General features: G+C 43.0%; 1 protein-coding gene across 14 annotated transcripts in view; it reads left to right on the top strand.

The window, feature by feature from the left end:
* Positions 1–7,812: 7,812 nt before the first annotated feature.
* The window catches only part of MCTP1 (multiple C2 and transmembrane domain containing 1), a 335,774-nt gene continuing 318,772 nt past the window's right edge, over positions 7,813–24,814 (top strand). For 4 of the 14 annotated variants that reach the window (XM_053298667.1, XM_053298665.1, XM_053298666.1 and 1 more), the window contains exon 1: positions 7,815–8,882. In XM_053298667.1, the coding sequence (XP_053154642.1) occupies positions 8,163–8,882 (720 nt within the window). In that variant the 5' untranslated portion in view covers positions 7,815–8,162. Of the gene's footprint in view, positions 8,883–24,814 lie in introns of all 14 variants that reach the window. The other 10 variants (XM_053298672.1, XM_053298670.1, XM_053298680.1 and 7 more) reach the window with 6 other exon arrangements.

The following is a 24,814-nucleotide window of genomic DNA, read 5'->3' as shown; positions in this document are numbered from 1 at the left end:
CTCAGGAATCCTCTCCCCTCCTCCTTTTGTTTCCAAGCTCTGAGTTTTCATACTGCTAGATGCTAAATATACGTTGAAACAAAGTCGATAGCATGTCTTTTCTCCCTCTCTCATAATATTAGAGCTCAGGGAAGTAGCGTAGGGAGGGCATAGGTGGCCCGTGTTCGGAGAGTCCCCCCCACCTGGCAGCAGTGTCCTCCCACCGCGGCACCCTCCTCTTTCCATCACATGTTGGGTCACCCGTTCTCTCTCTGCCATGTATGTGGCAGTGGTTGTGGCTGAGCAGCGAGCTGCTCCCTCCGGGAAGTGGCAGCTACCGCTGTTGCCACGCACATAATGGGGAGAAAGGGGGCGGTTGGGGGCTGCCGCCGGGTGCCCATCTCTGTGAGCGCAGCGGCCCCCACAATAGCTGCATACAAGATATTGGAACCTGTGCGCACAATTACAGCTCTCTCTGTCCCTGACTCAGAGTCATAGTGGTTTGCAGGAGATTCAGAACAGTGAGAGGGGAAAGTACTTCCTCACACAACAAATAATTCATGGTATTTGCTGCCACAGTTGTGGAATTAATGTAAAGTGTACTGTCAAGTTGGTGTCAACTCCTGGTGACCACAGAGCCCTGTGGTTGTCTTTGGTAGAATACAGGAGGGGTTTACCATTACCATCTCCTCCAGTGTAGTATGAGATGATGCCTTTCAGCATCTTCCTATATCACTGCTGCCCGATATAGGTGTTTCCCATAATCTGGGAAACATACCAGAGGGATTCAAACCGGCAACCTCTGGCATGCTAATCAAGTCATTTCCCCGCTGTGCCAGTGGCATTAGGCACTAGCTAATATGGCTTTACCACTACTACAGGTATTTATATACAAATTTCAAAACAAAAAAGTTCTCAAAGCAGTTTACATTAAAAAAAGAAAGAAAGAAATGAGATGGGTCCCTGCACCTAAAGGGCGTATGGTCTAAAAAGAAACACAAGGTAGACATCAGCAACAGCCACTGGGAAAATGGCTTTAAAAGGAGAGTAGATACATCCATGGAGATTAGGTCTATTACTGGCAATTATTCATGGCTATGTGGAACCTCTGTGTTCAGAGTTAGTATACCTTTGGAGCAACAGCAGAGAAGTGCTAGTCCCTTGAAACCCTTCGCTGACTTTCCAGAGGCATCTGCTTGGCTGCTGTGGGAACCGGAATGCTGAACTCAATGAACTTTTGGGCTGATCTAGTAGAGTTCTTTTCATGTTCTTATTTTGCTGTATGAGCCATGATATTTGTTTAAATTTTAATGTGGTAGCCCACAGTCGCTGACAGCAATACATGGAAAAGTACTTTTCTTGAAACATAAATGATTAATTGCCTTTGGACAAAAGTGTGCTCATATTCTGTGAGAATCATACTTTGCTTTCAGTTCCAAGTATCCTCCCTCCAGGCTCCTTCATGCTTATTACTGTGAATTGTTGGAAAGATGTTTGTCATTTTAACTCAAATAAACCAGACTTCACCAGGTTCAGATTAAAGTTTTATATAACAGTTTGCATTAGAGATAATCCCATATGGAACATTCATTCCTTTATTACCGATTTATGAAGGAGCAATTACTACCAAGGCCGATGATGAAACTAGAATTCAAAGTTATTTCGCAATAATTAATCATCAGCTGTAAAAGTTGTGATCTCTTTCAGCCTCCAAGGAGCAACAATGTAGCTTAATGTGACTTACCTATTTATTCTTTGTTAAATTATGATGTTTCATTGAAGTTATATTAAGACACTTTCTACTTCCCTGAGCAGGGAGGTCCAGGGGCAGTATTATAGGATTTAAGCTACAATCCTATAATACTTACCTGGGAATTAGTTTCACTGAATTTAGCAGGATTTATTTCCTAGTAGATATGATATGCATCCAATTGCACTGTCAGTTCCTCTGTATGAGAGCACTGAAGAGTTCTGCTGTTTTTGTAATAAGTTTGTTTATCTGTTTGTTTACCTACAGGCTGAGTTCTTAAAGCAAGCAAAAAAAAAATTCTTAACCTGCTTCAGATTTCTAAAAACTTTCAATACTGAGGACTCTTTCGTTTTAGCCAGCTTCAACTCCCAGATCTGTTTCCTTCTATCTGAGGCCTCTTTCAAACAACAACTAGCTGCTTTAATACCCCACTCTTAAGCTTTGATGAGCATAGAAGGCTATTGAAGCCCTTTTATCAACTACCTAATCCCAGTGTTCCCTCTAATTTTTTTAATCTGTGTGCAGAATGAGTTTTGTTCCAGGTGGCAGTATCAAGGCAGTGGGCGCGCATATGCATTCAGAGTGGAGCCTTCTGGATTCAGTCTGAGGAGATTCTAAAATTAACTGAGCAGACATCAAAAAAACTTGTGTGTGCACACACATGTGCAAGCCTTAGAGCATCTCATCAAAATAATATGCAGTACATGTGGATAAAGCTGAGGAGCTAGGAGGAGAAGGGCAGAATGGAGATAAAAAGAGGCGGTGGGGGGGACATCCTGCTGGTCTGCAAGGACCAAGACAGATTACTTTGGCTTCTATACCTTACATACCACAACACCACCAAACATCTGGCTCAGGAGACCTGGGAGGCAGAGGAAAGTATACCTGTACTCAGGATCCACAGGGCTCTTCCTGGTCTGTACACTCCTTATAGGAACATATGAAGCTGCCTTATACCAAGTCAGACCATTGTTCCATCTACAGTAGCTCAGTATTGTCTACACTGACTGACAGTGGATCCCTAAGGTTACAGGCAGGAGTCTCTCCCAGCCCTACCTGGAGATGCCAGAGATGGAACCTGGGGCCTTCTGCATGCAAGCTTGCAGATGCTCTTCCACTGAGCTATGGCCCCATCCCCTAAAGGGAATATCTTACAGTGCTCATATGTAGTCTCCAGTCCAAATACAAACCAAGGTGGACCCTGCTTAGCAAAGGGGACAATTCATGCTACCACAAGACCAGCTCTGCTTGAGAGAGACTGTTGTATGCCTTGAGAGTTCTGTCACCTTGGGGTTGTGTGCACATGTTAAATCTTGACTTAAGGGAATCTGGAGTTTGAATACTTCTCATTAAACTGGATGAGACATGCTGGTTGGCAAAATACCTCTTCCCTAATTGCCTTCCAAACTGGCAGGGCAGTCTGGTTTATAGGAGTGATTTCTGATCCCACACCTAATCACACTATCAATTTTCATGTCTGCCTTCTGATAACTGAATTTGTGATTTGTTTTGTTCATGTATTGCCCAGCCCCCCTTCACCTTTCAGTAAGAAATCTCAAGAGAAATCACTATTGGAAAGGTGAGTTGGGCATTCAAAATAGGTAACAAATCATGCTTAAAATTACTTGTCCTGAATTAGACCATAAAGAGCAAAGGTAATCTCTAAATACCACCTCTGCTTCTCCACCTTTGTCCCTACTATTTGAGGTCAGATGGCATTTAACTCTGGTAGCAGATGGTCTCTCTGAGGTGCAGTTAGCTGTAATATTCCTCATAGTTTCTATTAATAGGGATTGCTCTTGGAGACTTGCAGTTTGTGTTAGGAAGAGCACATTTTATGAAGGCACTGCTGGAGGCACAGAATGAGAGTCAAGGCTCATTTGCAAGCCGTACATACCACTGAAAAGTCAACCATCCCTGAGCCTTCAGTCAGATGAGATTTAGCAGGAGTCATTTGAGTGGGATTTTAGATCCATTTCCTTAGTGTAGTAATGTGTCCCATTGGAAAGATCTCAGCTTTTCTTGTGAGCAAGCACACCCACTGAAAGCAAACAATCCTTGCAGGCCTGAGGCTGCTGTAAGACAGTTGGAGAAGACAGGGCATCTAAGTCTTTGCATTGCAACAGCTCAAGGCAATCATGCGGAACAGGTTGGAGATCCTGTTCAAAAGATGACATTTGAGCTGCTATAAATAGGAAAATGCTTTTGTAGTCTAAACAAAAATATGGAATGTAAATTTCTTACCCCACCCCCCATTAGAATTCAAATACACATATAATCTCATCTGAAGCTGATATGTAAATGCTGATGGTAACAAAGGCTTTATTTTTGCATGATTTTATTTTTTATGACTCATTTGTCATAAATGTGATTGTGGTATGGAAGGGGGGGACAAGGGCAAGGGAACTTATTTTATTATACACCTATGCAGAGGTGCTGCTTTTGAATCATGTAACCCACTTGCATCAGTGGGGGGAGGGGAGGCTTTGGTTATGAAAAGAGTATCCCCCAGAACAGTTCCCAATCTGTTTAAACAAGTATACTGCTTCAGTTGCAAATCTTCAGCTCAGGTACCCGAAAGAGATTGTGTGTACACACACACACACACACACACACACACACACACACACACACACACACACTTAAATGTTGATGGCTACTCAAGGCATTTACTTTCATCCAGACTAAGTTACTCATGAGTATTAACTTTGAAAGTAATTGGACCAGTTTAATTGGACCAGTTTTAAGTAATTGGATCAGTAGTTGGACCTATTAATTTCAATAGAGTACTTAATGCTAAGATTCTGAAACCTGTCCACAAAGTTGAGGAGAGGGGTACACTGGGTTTCAGCACTGACCAGCCAATCTTCATGCTTTCCCCTCCCGTTCTGTAGTGGATACATAACTGAGGACGTTTTGGCTTCAAGTCAGTGATGCTCAGATGGGGAAGGGGAACAAATAGTGTGGCTGCAGCTGCAGAGGAGGGGGGCAGGAGGGCTCTGAGCATCCCTGGGAGCCCTTCAAGTACCCCTGGGGTGCTAATAACTCCTGTTGGGAAGCTGTTCCCCTGCTCCTGTACAATGCCTCTGCTTGCCTCTGGTTAGCATCCTCCCTCCTTTCTCCAAAGCATCTCTGGCTGCACTAACAGATGGCTGGAATTGCAGCTGCTGCATCAGCAAATGAACTTTCTGCATTTTCCACTGCAGGTCATCTCCACATATCAGATGAGAGCTGTCAGTTTCAGACACACTGGAAAGGCTCTAGTACTATCAAGGGTTCATTCACACCGGTGAACAGCTTCCACATGTCCTTGTTTATTTTAGCAGTGATGGGGAAATTTTCAATTACTTTAAATTTCCTCTCTGCAACTTTTAAAGATACAAGAGCCTTCTCATGATTTTGGCTTAAATACTATGAAAAGAGAGAGTTTGCCCCTGTCACATTTCCCTGCTGCTGTTGTATAACGGGTGACTGTTATAAGAATATAGATTTCTTGAAAGGCACAATGCTCACAGAGTGATGCTAAAAACCATACAGGTGAACATAGGCAGCACCATTTTTGGAAAAGTAGCACTTTTGCAACATATTCCATAGGAGCCTTTTAATATATATCTTCAGAAATCTGGTCACATATGTTGTAAGAAGCATCAACACTGTGACTGTCCATCTATAAATGATGAAAGAACAGTTTTAAACAAACATGTCTTTGCAGAATACTACTTTATTTATTTAACATATTTTTATACTGCCCAAAACTTATGTCTCTGGGCAGTTTAGCAACTAATGTCCCTGTGAAGCAATATAATGATTGGTTCAAGTCCTGGTGTTCTGTGTAATAATGCCTGAAATGAAATACATTCAGGAAAAAATGCACAATATGGTTTTGTTGCTGGCCAAAACAGTTGTTTTTAAAAGGTGTAATACATGTACTTGCTTTCCCTGCTCTATACTACCAGGCCGGGCATCATTAGGTGGTGGCCCATGGGGCACAGGCCCCCACTGAATTGCTCTGTGCCGGGAATCTCCTCCTGTTCCTCCATGGCCTCTTCCAGAAAGGAAGTGCAGTAGTGGAGGCACCTGGACAGAGCATGAGAGAGAGAGAGCACTCCTAGCCTCACCTAGCTCTCTACTACTTCCACTACTGTATTATAATATTAGAAACATACTAATATGTTTAAAATATTTAAAAACATACCCAATTATTCTTTGGCGGGGTGGTGATTTAGCTTAACTATCAAGAGAGGGGCTGTAGGCCTGGGGCTTGGATCTTTTTATTGGCATAATCTTACATTTATTCAATTTACTTCAATACAAATTAATATAGCATATTTATCATACAAGCAAGCAATACTTATTCTTTTAGGATGATCTGGATAGCTAAGGTTTAATTTCTCAAAATTTGTAAGTGAGCAAGTAGCTGAACTCTCAACTCTACTATCCATCAATATGGATCTAATTTAAAACCAAACTAGCCAATGTACATGGCATCCCGTTTGTTGTTCAAACTCAACCTTATACAATGTCTTATTTCCATTAAAAAAATCTTATTCTATAAAAATCTCTTTCCTTCAACAGCCTCAAATAAGCCAATCCAGAGTTGCGTGCCCCAGTATCCAGACATGTTAATAGAGGTGTTAATGAAGAAAAATCTCCTATCAATATTGTAAACATATTTCTAGTGAAAACATTTTTAATTTTCTTAACATCTTTGAATTTACTTGGGTGAAAAAATATTTGTCTTAAAACTCCTGCTGATTCTTGAGTATCTTCTATTTGTATCCACTGCTTTGATACATCATCCATTATGAATGCAATCATATGACTTAACTGGGCAGCTTGATAGTAAAGTTTTAAATTTGGAAGTCCCCAACCAGCTTGTTTTTGAGGTCTATATATTATCTTTCTATTTATTCTCATTTTTGTTTGTATTAAAGCAAAATCTTTCAATTTTGTTTTGCCACAATCTTAATACTTTTCCTGGAATGTCTACTGGAAGGGATTGAAATTAAAAAATAAGTTTTGAAAGAACTTTCATTTTTACAACTGCTGTTCTTCCCAGTATATTAAGATTTATTTTCCCCCCAGCGATTCATATCCTTATTTTATTTTTCCCCAAAAGCTTGGATCTTTTAAGCAGCTACCAATGCCACTGCTACCAGGCCCTGTTTTAAGGTAGGAACCAGGGTTTGCCCAGCTGTTTCAGCAAAGGTAGCTCCAGCTAGCTTGCCCAGTTCAACGAGCATGCTCTGTGCCGTCAGGTGTGTTCCCTGGAATGAGATTTCCCTTATACCTCACCTGCTTGTATTCTGCAGTTTATGTCCAGAGATTGTCTTCTACGACTATGGATATATATATTCCGTTTTTCTACAAAAGTTTCCAAAGAGGTTTACATGGAGAAATAAGAATGAATGAATGAATGACAGCTTTTAGAAAGCTTGGTAAAACTTGGCTTTTTACCCAGGCTTTTACATAATCGTTTTTACTGCTGCTTCTGTGTGTTTTTATCTGTTGCATTGTTTTTATGCCTGTATTTTATATGTGTGTGTGTATATATATATATGTACTAAATATATATATATTTAGCTTGATGTTTTATTGCCTTTTTATTGTATGTTTTAACTTTTGTAAACCGCCTTGGGGTTGTCTTTAAATGAAAGGCGGTATATAAATGCATCAAATAAATAAATAAATAAATAAATAAAAACAAGGCTGGCTCTCTGTCCCTAAAGGGCTCACAATCTTCTGCCTTCAGTTGCGCTTCTAGGCGTCATGGAAGCTAGCGCGGGAAGCTTTTCTGTGCGCACACTGCACAGGCTATATAGTCAAGCTCGGGTTCCAACCACCCTCAGGCCCCCGCCCTTTTCTCAACACGGCTGAGCTATGAGCTCGAGATACGTCGTGCATCTTTCTGGCGCGGAAAGCAAAGCAGCAGTCAACTTTGTTTTGCTCTGCAAACTGCCCAACACAATCCTCCCCTGTTCTTTTCCCTTCTCGCCTATTCCATAGCGCCACGCTTGCGGGTCATTATTTCAGTCGTTCATTATCATCATCACCACCACCGGAGTCCAGCCAGTGGGAGGGAGCGAGCCGTCTGCAACCGCAACCATAAGGGACACTCAGGCGCGCAAGACACAAAGTTTGGCGGCGCGTTTGGCGCTTACTGTAATTCCCCACACGGCGGCGGCTGCTCCTGCTCCCACACGTCGCCGTTACTCGCCAGTGCAACCAGACTGAAGAGCCGGCTGGCGTGTTGAGGTTGCCGCCTACTGCGGTGCTAGGCGGAAAACGCAGTCTCTTCTCCCTTAGCGGGGCTGGATTGAAGCCGTCGGGCTCCACCGGGCTCTGCTGCTGTTGCTGCAGCAGCAGCAGCAGCCACAGCTGGTGGCGTCGGTGGAGAAGGCGGCGACGGGGGCGCAGAGAGGGGGAGGAGAGGATGGAGCCAGGCAAGGAGCCTGGGGCGGCCGCACTGGCAGCAGCAGTGGATAAGCCTGGCGAGCTGGAGCCGGCGTCTTCCTTCCAGGCCCGGCTGTGGAGAAACCTGCAGCTGGGGGGCAAGGGCAAGGGCAGCGGCAAAGTGGGAGCCGAGCGCCGCAGTGCGGAGACTTCTCCGTCGCTTCCTCCTCGTGCTCCCAGCGGGCACCAGCCAGGCAAGGGGGACTTGCTAGGGGGCGGCGGCACCACCACCACCACCAAGTGGAGCGGTTTCAGGCGCAGGAAGCACGTGCTAGACCGAGTCTTCTCGTCCTCCCAGCCCAACCTATGCTGCTCCTCGGCGGAGCCCCTGGAGGCTGCCAGCACCGAGGCCGGATCGGCTCTGCGCCGCCTGCGGGAGCACCTCCTCCACCCCCACCAGGGCAGGGGGCACCAGCCCGGCCGGCGCTCCGGCCCCTCGTCCGCCTCCTCGTCCGCTTGCTCCTCGCCCGCCACGACCAGAGCCCACAAGGGGGGCGGGGATGGCGGCTCCAAAGCGAAGAAGGAAGATGGGGAGGAGTCTCCGCTGCGCCGGCCTGGGGCGCACCTGTCCCACCAGAAGAGCTCCTCTCTGCCCGGCACCGCTTGCTTAGAGCAGCTACTGCAGGAGTCGCCCACCAAAGGCAAGGCCAAAGCGATGGAGGGCAGTGCAGGCAGCGGCAGTAGCAGCAGCAGCCCGGCGGTGAGTTCTCGCCCCCTGCTGTCCCCAGGTCGAAAGCTCTGTGGGGCTGTTGGCCATACTTGGCATCGTGGTGCTGGATTGTTACCTTTTGCACCCCTCTCTCTGTGTGTGTCTCCCATGGTAACTTTGGTTCTGAAAAGCTCTGTGCAGTTTCAGTCAGCAGAATCCTATTCTGTCAACCTTTCCTAGGTCGGGGCGTATTGAAGTTTAGCTGTCACATGATGAGGTGGTCTGTGCATGTGTTTCACTTTAAATAAGGAGAGCTGCTTTGTATAGCTAATATGAACAGTGCAGACTGGTCAGCGGGAGGTCAATATTTACTTAATTAAATGTAATTTGAATGTTAAGATATTGTAAAAACCAATAAAAATTTAAAAAGAAAAAAAAGGAAAAAGAGAGAGAGAGCTGCAGGAAGAGCATGAAATAAAACTAATAATCTTGCCCTCTTGGTAGTACTTACTTTTGCCTGCTTGGGTCATTGCTTAGTAGAGCATTTCTGAACACTAGAAACTTTAGCCTGGCCATGAATTGGTATCTGTATTTACCTCAATCAGGTAGTTCTGTTTCCATAACCATATTAGGCAGAAAGACTAGATCCTGGGAATCTGTACATGTGTTCCTCCTTGGTAAAGCCTATGAGCATCTACTTTTGTCTCTATCCTCTCCACCTCTTTAGCTGGCTGTGTGAGTTTACATTCCATCCGTTATGACACTATTGTATCTTAATGGATCAGTAAGTACACTCTATGGATGATGATTTTTCAGTTGGCGATGTCCTTCTTTGCAAAAGGAATGGTAGGGATTGTGTGCTCAGGTCTTTGGGTAAGGCAGTTTAGGACTTGACTAACAACGCGGTCTTGGTAGATATCAGCACCATCATAAACTAGAACACTTGTGTCCTTGGTTAATAAAAAGCCAATTCTGAATACTTGGCTATGAACTAATATGTGTTGAATATTGTGCAAATAACCTGGGTGCATAATGTCTACATGGCAAAATGCATATTGTAAATCAGAGCTGAGAAGACTTGTAGTGGCTGGAGCATTGGCCACCAGCCTACATGATGGCAGAGCATGTGTTAATATGTACAGTCCGAAGTAGTTTTCTGCCTCACTTTGAATAATAGAACCGGCTGTGCAGCGAACTAATGCTGCTCCTGCTCAGGTAGCTTGTGAGACTTCTCTGAGATTTTGAATGCATGTAGAGGCTGTTCACGTAAGCAGCCCTATCGGGGTAGAGCTGCTCATGTGAAGTACCAGGATCATGGCTGATCTCAGCACTGCCTCATTGGGTAGCCCGAGAATTTTCCCCAGGCTTTTACCTGCTTGTGCCCTTATAGTCAAGTCCCCAGGGGTGTGTGTGCGTGCATGTGCATGTGCACTTGGGCTGCAGGCAGCCCGAACCAGCACAGAGTTGGTTGCCTAGAGTGCCCAGCTTGTGAGGGAATCCCCCAATGCACCGTGCTCATCATGTGGTACATTGGGGGATGCGGGAGGCTGCAGGCTGCTTTCCTTCTGTTCCTCAGCCGCTTTTGGAGCTGCCGCACACTGGTCATATGAGATGTGCAGCGCTGGCAAGCCTGAGAACAGCTTGGATCATGTGGGGGAAGGCAGGACAGCTCCTGCCTTTCCCCGAGCCCTTCCCTGCTTTCGGTTTTGTGCACGACCTTACAGTCTTGTTCACTGGTGCTTGCATATAGTTCTGTTTTCATCATGTGATCTAAGCTGCACTTGATGGTTAATGTTGATTCCAGTAACTTCATGCTGACATGGAGAGACGTGAAAAGTAATACTGTTTTGATTAGTATTAAGGCTGAAGTGAAACTAATTGTTAGATCTGTCACCTTGTATATCAGCAGAAATTTCAAGCAAGTATGAATCACCTGGGGAGACTTGTGTTAACCTTTACACTTTGCAAAGGAGAGTGCCTGCATTTTGTAGCTTTTTTTATTTAGCCAAATTTTGTGCTAAAGTGTACAAATAAAAGGTTTACTTCAGTGCTTTGTCTGTAGAATGTATTCTGGAAAGAGATGGGGGTTATCTTTCGTTGAGTGATGTGTATGTACACAGTCCCACAGTTCTATTCAAGCAGTATGGAAAGTGTACATAAGACTGCATCCTTTAGCATACTCTTACTCTTCTACATCATGCTCTTTATATTGCTGATGCTGAGCCAAGTTCCTTTCTAGATGGATATACATGAATTTCACTCCTCTTGTATAGAGTCTTCTTTCACACTATAAACACATGGTTAAAGAAAAGCAAAGAATGTAAACTTCCTAAATTTTCTGTGCATGTTTATTTTAGCTTTGGCAGCATTAACAGAAAAGGCAGGGTATGCAAAAGCAAGTTTTTTCTATGGGGAAAACTGACCATTGTCATAAGATAAGGGAGCAGGTTCATTGTTCATGGCTTGAACGATTTTGTTCATCTTTCATTGGTTGAAGGACAGGAAACAAAGGATAGGAATAAATGACAGTTTTCACAATGGAAGTAAGTAAGAAGTGGGGTTGCCCCAGGGATTGATACTGGGACCAGTGCTCTTTAACTTGTTCATAAGTGATGTAGAAGTCAGAGTAAGCAGCAAACTGGCCAAATTTGCAGACAACACTAAACTATTTAGGCTAGTGAAATCCACAACAGATTGTGAAGAGCTCCAAAAGGATCTCTCCAACCTGAGTGAGTGACAAAATGGCAAATGCGGTTCAATGTAAGCAACTGTAAAGTGATGCATACTGGGACAAAAAACCCTACCTTCATATATACACTGATGGGATCTGAGCTGTCAATGACTGACTAGAAGAGAGATCTTGGGGTTGTGGTGGACAGCTCATTGAAAGTGTTGACTCAGTGCGTGGCAGCAAAAGGCAAATTTCATGCTAGGAATCATTAGGAAGGGGTTTGAAAATAAAAATGCTAATATTATAATTCCCTTATACACATCTATGGTGTGGCCACATTTGGAATACTGCATACAGTTCTGGTCACCATATCTTTAAAAGGATTTAGTAGAACTGGAAAAGGTGCAGAAGAGGGCAATCATGATGATCAGGGGCCTGGAGCACCTTCCTTATGAAGCAAGGCTACAGCATCTGTGGCTCTTTAGTTTATAAAAGAGGTGACTAAGCGGAGACATGACAGAGGTGTATAAAATTATACATGGAGTAGAGAGTGGATAGAGAAGAAATTTTCTCCCTCTCAACATGCTAGAACCAGGGGTCACCCCATGAAACTAAAAGCTGGGAAATTTAGGATCAAAAAGAGGAAGTACTTTGTCACACAACACATAATTAATCTATGGAAGTCTTTGCCATGGTATGTGGTTATGGCCTCTAGTTTGGATGGCTTTAAAAGGTACTTAGACAAATTCATGGAAGACAGGTCTATCAATGGCTACTAATCTGGTGGCTGTAGGCCACCTCCAGCCTCAGAGGCACAATGCCTCTCAATATCAGTTGCAGGGGAGCAACAGCAAGATAGTATGGGCATGCCTTCACCTCTTTCTTGTGGGCTACTGTGTGAAACAGGATTCTGGACTAGATAGGCCTTGAGCCTGATCCAGCAGGGTGGTTGTTAAGATATAGATGACCCTTTCAACCTATCTGGTGGGTAGCTTGGAAGAGTGAGAATAGAGAAATCTCCTTGGTACACCTGCCTTGACATCTTTATGCTCTAATAAAGGGTATACTTCTAAACAGCACTAGTTGCATACTCTATATTTTGGAATCCACTCTTGTTCTTCTCTGAAGCATGACTTATTACTGCTTTGTTTACTCTTAATGCTTTTGTAGCCTAAAAATCCATTGTAGCTGCATCTGTGCACATATGTTGTTGTGGAGATAAGTTGATACTGTAGCTGAATATTTAAACTCTTTCCAAGGCTTTGTGTGTAAAAAGCTTTGTAGGGCACTGTCAAAACAATGGGAGCTGAATTTCAAGTAGCAGGTTTCTGATGTCTCCAAAATAGCAAAAGTGCACCATAAGGGTTATAGTTGTCTCTGTGTACATGTGTATCATCTTGTCAGTTTCTGTAGTTTGTGTGTTTTTTTTTAACATGCCTCATCAGATTCTAGTCCTGCAGCCTTATAAATCAAAGGGGCTTGGCTGTCAATAAGGGAAAGATGGGAGTGGTGAAGAGCCATTGGTTCATGGCCTTGCATTGCATGCATATCTTGTATATGGTTGCAGAAGAAACAGACTTGGTTCCAACATCTTAAATGTGGCAAAATGCAATAATTTGGTGTAGGAAATTAAAGTGGCACACCAAATAAGGAAATACCAAAAACTTGGAATGTAACACCACTTACTACTCCATGGGAGATAGTGATGTTTCTGGGAAGTTTCCTTTGCCATTTGAGGTTGCAAAACTGTAGTTGTAAGTTACTGGAATCTTCCATGCAGTTTCCTGAATCTCCTTTGCATGTACACATACGTGTATGTTTATTAGTCTGGCCTTACATTTTGTGAGAGGAGGAGGGGGGTGGTGGGGACCTTGCACCTCAGAATAACAAGTTCCATGTCTTCGGTGTTGTGCAATTCCAAAAGTAGACAATTTTAAACCCAAAGCATCATTTTTCTACCTCAAAGCATTTTAGCATTCTTTGTACATGTTGGTATTGCTCATTAAAAAAAAAAAGTTGTGTACTTTAGTGTGTGTTAAAATTACCCAGCTGTGATATTGTGGAAGTGACTTGAATATTTTGTTGTATAACATTATAGCCAACTCTTCCTTTGGGAGACTTGGAGTGGCTTACATGAGGCTTTTAGACAGTTTCCCATGCAGACAACTACCTGGCTGAGACCTAGTTAGCTAACAGCTGAATTGTATGTTCTCTCAGACCATGGCCTAAATACCTGGATGAAGATGTGAATGTAAATTAAACATTGTTGGCATACTGAGAAGAAAACTTGGATAGATTCTTCAAATTCTTGTTCATTGTGCTCCAAAAACTTGATTGGCAATCAGCCTATTCCTGGTTATCTGTTTGCTTCCTTGGAACAGAAATGAAATGGCAGAAGTCCTGAGATGGTAATGTGGATTATTACTGAGACTGGAGATGGGGCAATCACTTCTTTGCTATTCCATGAGTAGTAAAAAAAACCCCCACAAAAAACTGCCACAGCAGAGAGAGGTTCTATCACAGCCCTCTCTGTGCCAGTTATCTATTTGTTGGAAGGTTTTCTTCCCATAGGAGAACATTCAGGAATATATCTCCTGCACTCTGAAATGGTATGACCCATTGTATCCCTTGAAGATTCTACCAGCTTATTTTGTTGCATGTGTGGGAGTGTAAAGGTGTAAGTAAAAGGTGGGGGATGAGTCGACAGTCAAGCACACAATGGAAAGTCACGAAGATGTAGTTCATTTGATTCTATACTTCTTTTCATTAACATAATTGCAAAATGGTTTACAATACGATATAATTAAAACACACAATTAAAATACTTACGTACAGCTACTAAATACAAATATAATAATATTTCTCTATTTAAAAGTTTAAAAACCTATATAAAACAGTAACACCCAAAACACAAAGCAGCAGTAAAAATTGTACTCTCATATAAAAGCCTGGATGAAGAGCCACATCTTTACTTGTCTTCTAGAAACTCTGATGGAGGCTGAAGAGTAGATGCCAGCCCGGAGAACATACCAAAGCCTGGGTGCAGTAACTGAGCAGCCCCTGTACTGTGTGCTTCACGGCCAAACCCCTCTCATCGTCCGCATGCTAAGCAGAGCCTCCTCCAATGATCTTGTCAAGAGAACAGAAAGAGTTCCACTTTACACATACTTTCGCATTTGTTCTTAAATGTATTTTTCCTAGATGAGAACTTAACAAGGTTTAAAAATAGATATAATTTCAAAGTACAGAATTGTTCTCTTGTTTCAGTGTCTTACTTTTTATATAGCAATTTTAGTCAGACTGACATGCTTTGGAAAAGGATTTTGAAAAAAAATTGTGAACATGGAATTTTTCAGGATGTTCTTTAGGGATCTTTGTCAATGTGGTGAAGTGTTGCATACAAAATGTTATAATTATAAATAGGCTTCCTCACGAACACTCACATATTGCAAAAATAAGTGCTTTGATAGCTCATTTTAAATGAGCACATAGTCTCGAAACTGACAATCTGCCACTCAACAAATAAGACTGAATTTGTTGTGGTTGTTATATTCAGTACCATGACTAATATATGGGAAAGTATCAAGTTCTGCCCTGTAACATTGCCATATAAGGCAGAAATCAAAACTGGTTGGAAGGAGATGGGGATGCATGGGCATCCATAGGACTTCTTCCCGGAAGTAAAAGCCAGATTGGGGCAAAGCCAGCAATCCTATATCCCTCTCCCTGGAGTATGGCCCATTGAATTCAGTGTGAACTGTGCCCCTCCCCCCTCCCTCTGGACACCCATGTGGGGGTGCACTGCTTTAAAGCAGGGTAAGTTTGAAAGGTTGCACGTTTTAAGAGAATACTGACTCTTCTCTGATCTCCTTAAGCAAGGTAACTTGCATGGAATCCCATTTTTGTGGTTATTTCAAAACTGCGATTTTGAATTTGTATATGGCTATACAAAGACTGTGATCCTATCCTAATTATGCTTACCTGAAAGCAAGTTCTGCTATAAGCAGGATGTCCAGTAAGCATGGCAAGGAATGGTGTATGTACAAGGGATATTGTTACCTCTCACAGGCCTCAGGATGGAAGTTGAATAGGTAGTCTAATGCTCTGGGAGAATATATTTAAATAGTTAGCAATAAAGTACTCTGTTTATTATAAGAAATAGACCAATATTATTCTCTTCAATGCCTGTTTGTTGATCTCTCTCTCTTAAAGGAAGCCATCTCCTACTGGTATTTTCTTTTGCTAAAACTTAGGTTTCTTATTTAGTTTGACAAACTGGATCTTGTCTTAAATATACAATTTATTTTATCTACTGCCTGTCTCCAAAAGTTCTAGGTGGTTTAAGAACCCATCATATTTGATACCTGGTAACAGTATTTGGTAAGCTTTTTTGCCTACTAGCATGGCTCTTCTGAATGCAGATTCTTGCTTTTATTTAAAATGATCAGCTTTTCAAAAGTGCATTAACAATAGTTTTTCATGACTTAGTACTGACGTACTCTAGGATTATCCATGTACCCTATTTTGTTGTGTTTAATGTTGACCCAGTTCAGAGAGCTGTTTATGAGAAGGAGGAAAGTGAACACTTTTGCTTTAAAACAACAATTCCAGATTGAGTGAACCTGGAGATGCCATTTAACAAACTAGAGTTAGAACAAGCTAGGACATCACACCAGAATAAACCTGAGGTTTGATATCCTGGCTTGTTCTGACTTTGTAGTTTAATTAGCAAACTGTGGTTCCTTACTATACATAATGCACAACTGCATTTTTTAAATAAGTGTTTACACCTCTTCCTTATATATGGGAGAGAGGAGGAAGAACATTCATGCTTTTCTTAGGCTTGTTCATGTAGCATTAAACCATGGTTGAGCATTATGTCTTCACTGGGCGATTGTGATCAAGCCTTGCCAAATTGAGATTTTTTCCAGTACTAATAGCCTGATCTACAAAGCCACTAAAACACAAACACATGGCATACAGTTTCCTTACAGGTCCTCATATTTCCTGGTAACTGACTCTGGCCTCTAATTAGACAACAGCACACTTCCTAAACATTATCCTTTCTGAATTCCACAAAAGTTCCTTTACTCTTGTTCCAGGTCTCTGTTCTGCCTCTCACCCTTTCATCCATTTAACCATTCCCTTGTATATCCCTTCAGCCACTTAATGGCACAGCAGGGAAGTGGCTTGACTACCAAGCCAGAGGTTGCAGGTTCAAATCCCCACTGGTATGTTTCCCAGACAATGGGAAACACCTATATCAGGCAGCAGCAATATAGGAAGATGCTGAAAGGCATCTCATACTGTATGGGAAGAGGCAATGGTAAACCTCTCCTGTATTCTACCAAAGACAATCACAGGTCTCTGTGGTCACTAGGAGTCGACACCGACTTGATGGCATACTTTACCTTTACTTTGTATATCCCTTGCTCCCCTGTTATCTCTACTTAAAACCAAGATGAATATGATATTGGAGATCAGTGATAAGATATCCTAAATTTTTTTTAGAACTTGAAAGTGGCCATGAGTTCTTTAGAAGAGTGCGCTAATCCTCCGCCTTGCATAATAATTTCAATAGTGGTGGTTTCTCTGGTCTAAATCCTTCCCTCTACTATTGGTCCCTCCTGAAGAAAAAATACAGGAGTTTGTATCTTGTATAGGTATTCAACCCTCTTGCTGTGTTTGAATTTTTATTTTTAGCTCGGTAGATCCCATCATGGATCATGACACTTGTTCCTTGTTGCTACTGGACTCTAGACTTATAGGAGATGTATTTGGGGAATATTGCATAACTTAGACAGTCCATCTCTAGTATAAAGAAATTTGGTGGGGGATGAAGCCCTGAGGATGGGAAACCTTTTCTCTGGCAAATAAATTTAAGAAAGTGAGTTCAGAAGTTGGCAACACTGAAAATTAATCAGCTTAGTAGAAACATCTATCTTCAGCCGTTCTATCTTTTATTAAATCAGAGTATGATTCCACCAGTCATGCTCAGAGTAGAAAAAGAACTGCTTGTTAGCATCTGCTTAAGCAATTTTCTGACAGCTACAGCTCCACTGATGGCTTCATTCCTGCCTTGCAGGTAGGTGCCAGAATATATAGCTGGAAGAAGCATCTTTTTCTAGATGATCCATCCACAAATTCAGTTGTCTCCAATGCTACCTTATCTACATGAAGCTGTTGGTCTGAGGATTTGGAGTGTGTGGTGTCAGCTAGCAGATAACTTCCAGCTCTAATATCTTTTAATTGGAACCAGTTGAAGCACTGTATTCCATGAACAAATGTTTGGCATCAGTGGTGGGCTGGATGAGGGTGAATAAGCTGTTGAAAGGCAGTATATACAGGTGAAACTCAGAAAATTAGAATATCGTGCAAAAGTCCATTAATTTCAGTAATGCAAATTAAAAGGTGAAACTGATATATGAGACAGACGCATTACATGCAAAGCGAGATAAGTCAAGCCTTAATTTGTTATAATTGTGATGATCATGGCGTACAGCTCATGAAAACCCCAAATCCACAATCCCAGAAAATTAGAATATTACATGGAACCAAGAAGACAAGGATTGAAGAATAGAACAATATCGGACCTCTGAAAAGTATAAGCATGCATATGTATTCAGTACTTGGTTTGGGCGCCTTTTGCAGCAATTACTGCCTCAATGCGGCGTGGCATGGATGCTATCAGCCTGTGGCACTGATGAGGTGTTATGGAAGACCAGGATGCTTCATTAGCGGCCTTCAGCTCTTCTGCATTGTTTGGTCTCATGTCTCTCATCCTTCTCTTGGCAATGCCCCATAGATTTTCTATGGGGTCAGATCAGGCGAGTTTGCTGGCCAATCAAGCACAGTACACTGTGTACTTTTCAGAGGTCCGATATTGTTCTATTCTACAATCCTTGTCTTCTTGGTTCCATGTAATATTCTAATTTTCTGGGATTGTGGATTTGGGGTTTTCATGAGCTGTACGCCATGATCATCACAATTATAACAAATTAAGGCTTGACTTATCTCGCTTTGCATGTAATGCGTCTGTCTCACATATCAGTTTCACCTTTTAATTTGCATTACTGAAATTAATGGACTTTTGCACGATATTCTAATTTTCCGAGTTTCACCTGTAAATAATAAACTTAAGCTCAATCCTGATAAGATGGAGATATTGATGGCAGGTGGTCTGAATGGTCAAGGATACAAGTTTTCCATATTTTAAATGGGAGTCACACTATTTGAGTATCAGATGTCGAGTTTTGGGGGTGGTCCTATTCCAGCACTGCTTCTAGATATCATGTTGTAAGTAACTGTTGCCAACAGCACCTCAATCTTTGACTTGTTTAGCAACTGTACCCCTTCCTAAAAGACAGCAACTGTGCTATTGTAATGTCTGGTGGTCTCCAGATTAGATTGTTCTTTATGGGGCTCTCTGGAAAGTGGTTTGGAAACTTTGGTCTAGAACGAGGACTGAATATTAGGTACTTGTGCAAAGAGAACTTCAGTGGCTACCCAATAGATTTCAAGCTACTAGTTTTGGCATTTTTAAAGTCCCCAATAGCTTAGTTCCAGGATATCTTGGAGAATAGCTTCTCCCAAATGAATCTCTGCTGGCTTTGATGGGGTCTTGTTGTTCGATATGCTTTGCTTTCCTTGCCTGAAGTTAGACTTCTACTGGAACCAAGGCCTCATCTGTCATGACACTAGGTGTATATTCTCTTCCTGTAGGAAGTCTGTAGGACTAGTTCTTTGGTAGCTTTCTGAAGGCAAGCTATTTTTTCCCTGTTCTTATCCTGCTGTACTTCTATGGCATTCTGTGTGTGCGCGTGCTCGTTAATCATGCTGCTGATCATGGGCAGAACTGGATGGGATGAAGGCAAATATATATTTTATTAAAATGTGTCTGCCCTACTAAAGTCTAAGATAGGATGGAACTATTTTTAAACATGAGATGAAGCACACAGATTAATTGAGTTAGACTCCATTGCTTCAAACAATTTTCTCCCCAGCCCCACTTCCCATATCCCTTGGGTCAATTTAACAAACTTACACAAATGTGGATGTAATAATATTTAGTGAGTCAGAGTTCCCAAGACCTTGTGCTTGTATAGACATGGCAAACCTTATAAGATACTTTTTTCATCCCTCTGTGTGTGTGTGTGTGTGTGTGTGTGTGTGTGCGCGTGTGCACGCTTGTTGATTATGGCCATAAGATTTTAGCCTGTGGCATCGTCTAGTATCCATTGGTGCTTCTGTATTATGGACTCCCATTCCTTCCCATTGGACAGAAAACATGCTCATGATTACTACACATTTATGTAACTTGCCATACTTTTTAAAGCAAAAACATAATCTTGATGATCTTTGAGATTCCTTTTATTATTTATTTATTTAATATATTTCTATACTGCCCAAAATGCAAGTTCTCTGGGCGGTTTACAAACAATAAAAACAGCCAATAAAAGATTAAAACATTTCAACAATTAAAATTAAAAGTTAAAACTATTAAAACAATATCTAATTAAAAGCCTGGGTGAACAAATGTGTCTTGACTGCCCTTTTAAAAGTTGTAAGACATGGGGAGGCTCTTATTTCAGCAGGAAGTGTGTTCCAAAGCCTTGGGGCAGCAATGGAGAAGGCCTGTCCCCGAGTAGTCACCAGATGAGCCGGTGGCAACTGCAGACAAACCTCTCCAGATTATCTCAATGGGTAGTGTGATTCATAGCGAAGAAGACATTATCTTAAATCCCCAGGGCCCAAGCTTTTTAGAGCTTTATAGGTCAGAACCAAAACCTTGTACTCTGCCCAGAAACTTACTGGCATCCAGTGTAGATGTTTTAAGATAGGAGTTATATGGTCTCTCCGAGATGACCCAGAGACCAATTTGGCCGCCGCATTCTGGACTAACTGCTGTTTCTGGACTACTTACAAAGGCAGCCCCACATAGAGCGCATTGCAGTAGTCAAGTCTGGAGGTGACTAGCAGATGTACTACTGTTCTGAGGTCGTTTATCTCAAGAAATGGATGCAGCTGACGTATCAGCTAAAGCTGATAAAAGGCACCTCTGGCCACTGCCTCAACCTGGGACACCAGAGAGAGTTTTGTGTCCAGAAGCACCCCCAGACTGCGTACCTGTTCCTTCTGAGGAAGTGTGACCCCATCCAGAACAGGCAGATCAAAATCATCTCCCGAGTTCTGACCCTGCACAATTAGTACCTCCGTCTTATCTGGATTCAGTCTCAGCTTGTTACCTCTCATCCAGCCCATCACTGCCTCCAGGCGGGCATTTAGGGAGGTTATGCTTTCTCCTGATGACGTTGACATGGAGAAATAGATGGGTGTCATCGGCATACTGATAACACCCTGCACCAAATCTCCTGATGATCTCTCCAGGTGGTTTCATGTAGATGGTCAACAACATGGGAGAAAATATGGAGCCCTGAGGGACACGATCCTGAAGTTCAGTTTTTGTAGAACAGTCCCCGAGAGACACCATCTGGAATCTGCCCGAGAGATAGGAGTGGAATAACTGCAAAGCAGTGCCTCCCACCCCCAACCCCCTCAGACGCTCCAGAAGGATACTATGGTTGATAGTATCGAAAGCTGCTGAGAGGTCCGAAAGGACCAACAGTCACACTGTATCTGTCAATTCCCAATTGGAGATCATCCATCAGGCCGACCAATGCAGTCTCCTTCCCATAGCCCACCCGAAAGCTGGTCTGAAATGGGTCAGTTTCATCCAAGACTGCCTGGAGTTGGGAGGCCACCACCCTCTCAATTACCTTGCCCAGCCATGGAAGGTTGGAGACAGGCCTATAGTTGCTTAACTCTGAGGAATCCAGGGCAGGCTTCTTCAGAAGTGGTCTATACAAGGAGGCATCTTGCCCTCCCTCAGAGAAGCATGTATGATCTCTACCAGGCCTTCTACAATAATCTCTCTGCCAGATAGTATTAGCCACGTCAGTCAAGGGTCAAGAGAACAGGTGGTAGGTCGCATTGCTCCGAGCAGCTTGTCCACATCCTCACGAGTCACAAACTGAAACTGATCCAGCCTAACCACATAAGAGGAGTTGCTGGCCACCTCCGATTCAGACACTGCAGTAATTATCATGTATCATGAAACATATTTTATCTGTAAATTAAATTGGAGAAAATCTGATTAGAAGTTAGCTACAAGGCAGAGATAGTTGGCTCCTGCAAACTTGAGGAAGAAGCTAAAATTGCAAAAGGGGGACAATCAATGCTGGAGATACACAATAGAGAAGCTGTTTTGATTACTGTTCAATCATTGAGCTATGGCCAGTGGCACATCTAGGCAATGTGCCACTGGCACATCACATGCCGAACCATGGCTTTTCTATAATTTTAGCCATCACGGGCTTGCAATCTATATGAACTGTGCAGGTATGTTTCACAGTTTTTGAGGGCCACTGGGCATGATGGACAGGCCCAGCAGTCACTCTGCCCACCACCAACGCCAAGGTGAGGGGAGGCCTGCTTGGCTCACCCGCCACCCCTGCACATGGTGGCTAAAATTATAGAAAAGCCACAGTTTGGCTTTTGTGGTGGGGGGCCTCAGGACGGGTGTCTGTGGTATTGTGACAGTCCAGGAGCCAAAATCACCTAGGTGTGCCACTGGCCATAGCTCAATGGTAGAGTATCTGCTTTGCATGCAGAAGGTCTTAGGTTGAATCCCTGGCATCTCCAAGTAGGGCTGGGAAAGACTGCTGCTGAAGAACCTAGAGAGCTGCTGCCAATTAATGTGGACAATTCTGAGCTCAAAGGACCAATGGTCTTATTTTGTCTAAGGCAGTTGGTACAAGCTACTTAGGACTTTTAAAGGCCTCTATCAGAATTGTGCCTGGAAACTAATTGGAAGCCAGTTCAGTTAATGTAGGAGTGAAGGAACATGTTCCAAAATGTTAGAGAACTTGAGGGGAGGTAAGCCCAGCTACAGTGGAGGTGTGAAGGTCAGGGAACACTGCTAATTAACTCCAGACAATATTAAAGTTCAAAAAACTTATTTGGGAAATCCACCAGGGAGATGGATCAGATGACATACTTGGTTGCTAGCTTTATACAGGAAATGGGGAAGGGAGAAGAAGGGAGTCTGTCTCTCCAGGTGAGAGAATGAAACCTGACACTACCAGTGTAAAAACGGGGAACTAGAGTAGAGAAAGCATGGTCAGAGAGACAGAATGCCCTTACTGTTTGTCTCTACTCCTAATGCCCCCAGTAGTCAATAGGGTTCGTGGTGCTAAGAGTCGGTGCCATGCAGGAGCTGCACCTCCCAACACACAATACTAACTCCAGTCAGAACTTTACAGCAACGTTTTTCACCAGCTGAAGTTTCTGAGCAGTCTTCAAAGGCAGCCCCACTCAGGTTACACATAAAGCTGTCTTATACTGAATCAGACCATTAGTCCATCTATCTCAGTATTGTCTGTACTCTGTACTAAGTGGCAGTGGTCCTCCAGGGTTTCGGATGGCTGTTTCCCAGCCCTATGCTGGTATGTTTCCCAGACTATGGGAAACACTATATTGGGCAGCAGCAATATAGGAAGATGCTGGAAGGCACCATCTCATACTCTGCGGGAGCTGGCAATGCTAAACCCCTCCTATATTTTACTGAAGAAAACCACATGGCTCTGTGGTTACCAGGAGTTGACATTGACTCGACGGCACAACTTTACTTTACTTGGAGATGCCAGGGACTGAACCTGGGAAGGAATGCTGCAGCCCTGCACGGCTGTTTCTAAAACAAGTGCCAGCAGGGGGGAAACGGTGGGGAGGGGATGAGCAGGTAAGGAGCTCCTTACCTGTTGGTTAAAGGCACCCTCTCCCCCACTGTCTGAGCCGGCTCAAATGCCAGCATTCAAACAGGGTTGGTGCTCCGGAAATGGAGCACTGAACTTGTTCATGCACATTCCTAAGATGCTGCCCTTTCACATAGAGCACATTGCAGCAGCTCAAGTGAGCTTTAAACTAAGGCAAGTTTGACCATGCCCAAAGCTGCTTTCTCCAGGTATAGGCACAGCTGGCACACTAGCCTATGCTTTGAAAGCAGATTTGGTCACAGCAACCAGCTGAGCAACCAGGTGCTCTCCCAGAAATCTTGATTCTCCAGTTGGAGTCCAGCTCTGTCCAGAACAGACTGACACCTAGTAACTGGACTAGTCGTTCTCTTAAGGTACTTCTTTGGATTAACTTTCAGCTTGCTAGCTCAAATTTATTTATTGAATTTATATACCACCTAATATAAAATCTCTAGGCAGTGTATTAAAAGATAATACAAAATATAAACACTTGAAATTCATAAAAAGACAAAAATTATAATAAACACATTAAAACTTAAAAATCAGATTTCAGTTAAAAGCCTGGGAAAATAGGTACATCTTTAGGGTCCTTCAAAAAACAGAGATGCTCTTATTTTGGCAGGGAGTGCATTCCAAAGCCCAGGGGGAGCCACAGAGAAGGCCATCCTGAGTTGCCACCAAATGAGTTGGCGGCAACTGTAATTGGACCTCTCCAGATGATCTTAATAGGTGTCAGGGTTCACAACAGAGAAGGTACTCTCTTAAATACCCTAGACCTAAGCCATTAAGGGCTTTATAGGTAATAACCAGCACTTTGTATTTCGTTCGGACACATACCAGCAGCCAGTGCAGTTCTTCTAGAATCGGTGTTATATGGTCCCCTTGGGTAAACCCAGAGACCAATCTGGCTGCCAATCGCATCCAGCCCACCACTGACCTGACATTGGTCAGGACTTCCACAGCCACCTTGGACTGAGATGGAAGAAAGAGGGAGCTGTGTGTTGTCTGCATCATGAGAGCCAGCATGGTATCGTGCTTAGAGTTTTGGACTAGGACCAGGAAGACTTGAGTTCAGCCATGAAACTCACCGGGTGACTCTGGGCCAATCACTTACCTCCCTGTCTAACCTATCTCGAGGGTTGTTGTGAGGATAAACATAAAACTGTCTACACTACTCCAGGCTTCTCAGAGGAAGAACAGGCTATAAATATAGCTAACTCCAGGCAATCTCTCCCAAAAGTTTCATCTAGATGTTTCCCCATGCTGTTTATAAGACTGAGACACAGTTGGTCAGTAGCTGCAGTGCTACTTGGAACCACTTTCTGGGATCTTGAGGGTCCAGACCAGCTCAAAGTGATGCCTTCCAAGCCCCATTCCAGCTAGGTGCCTCAGAGAAGCATTTGCCCATTACTTGTTTTGATGGTTCATTCAGCTTTCATTGCTTGATGGTCCAGATTCTACTTCTCAACAATCTTGCAAAGATTAATAAAATAACTGTATTG

The sequence above is a fragment of the Hemicordylus capensis genome, chromosome 2 (genome assembly GCF_027244095.1).
Source record: "Hemicordylus capensis ecotype Gifberg chromosome 2, rHemCap1.1.pri, whole genome shotgun sequence".
Taxonomy (NCBI): domain Eukaryota; kingdom Metazoa; phylum Chordata; class Lepidosauria; order Squamata; family Cordylidae; genus Hemicordylus; species Hemicordylus capensis.
This window is presented reverse-complemented; position numbering and strand designations above follow the sequence as displayed.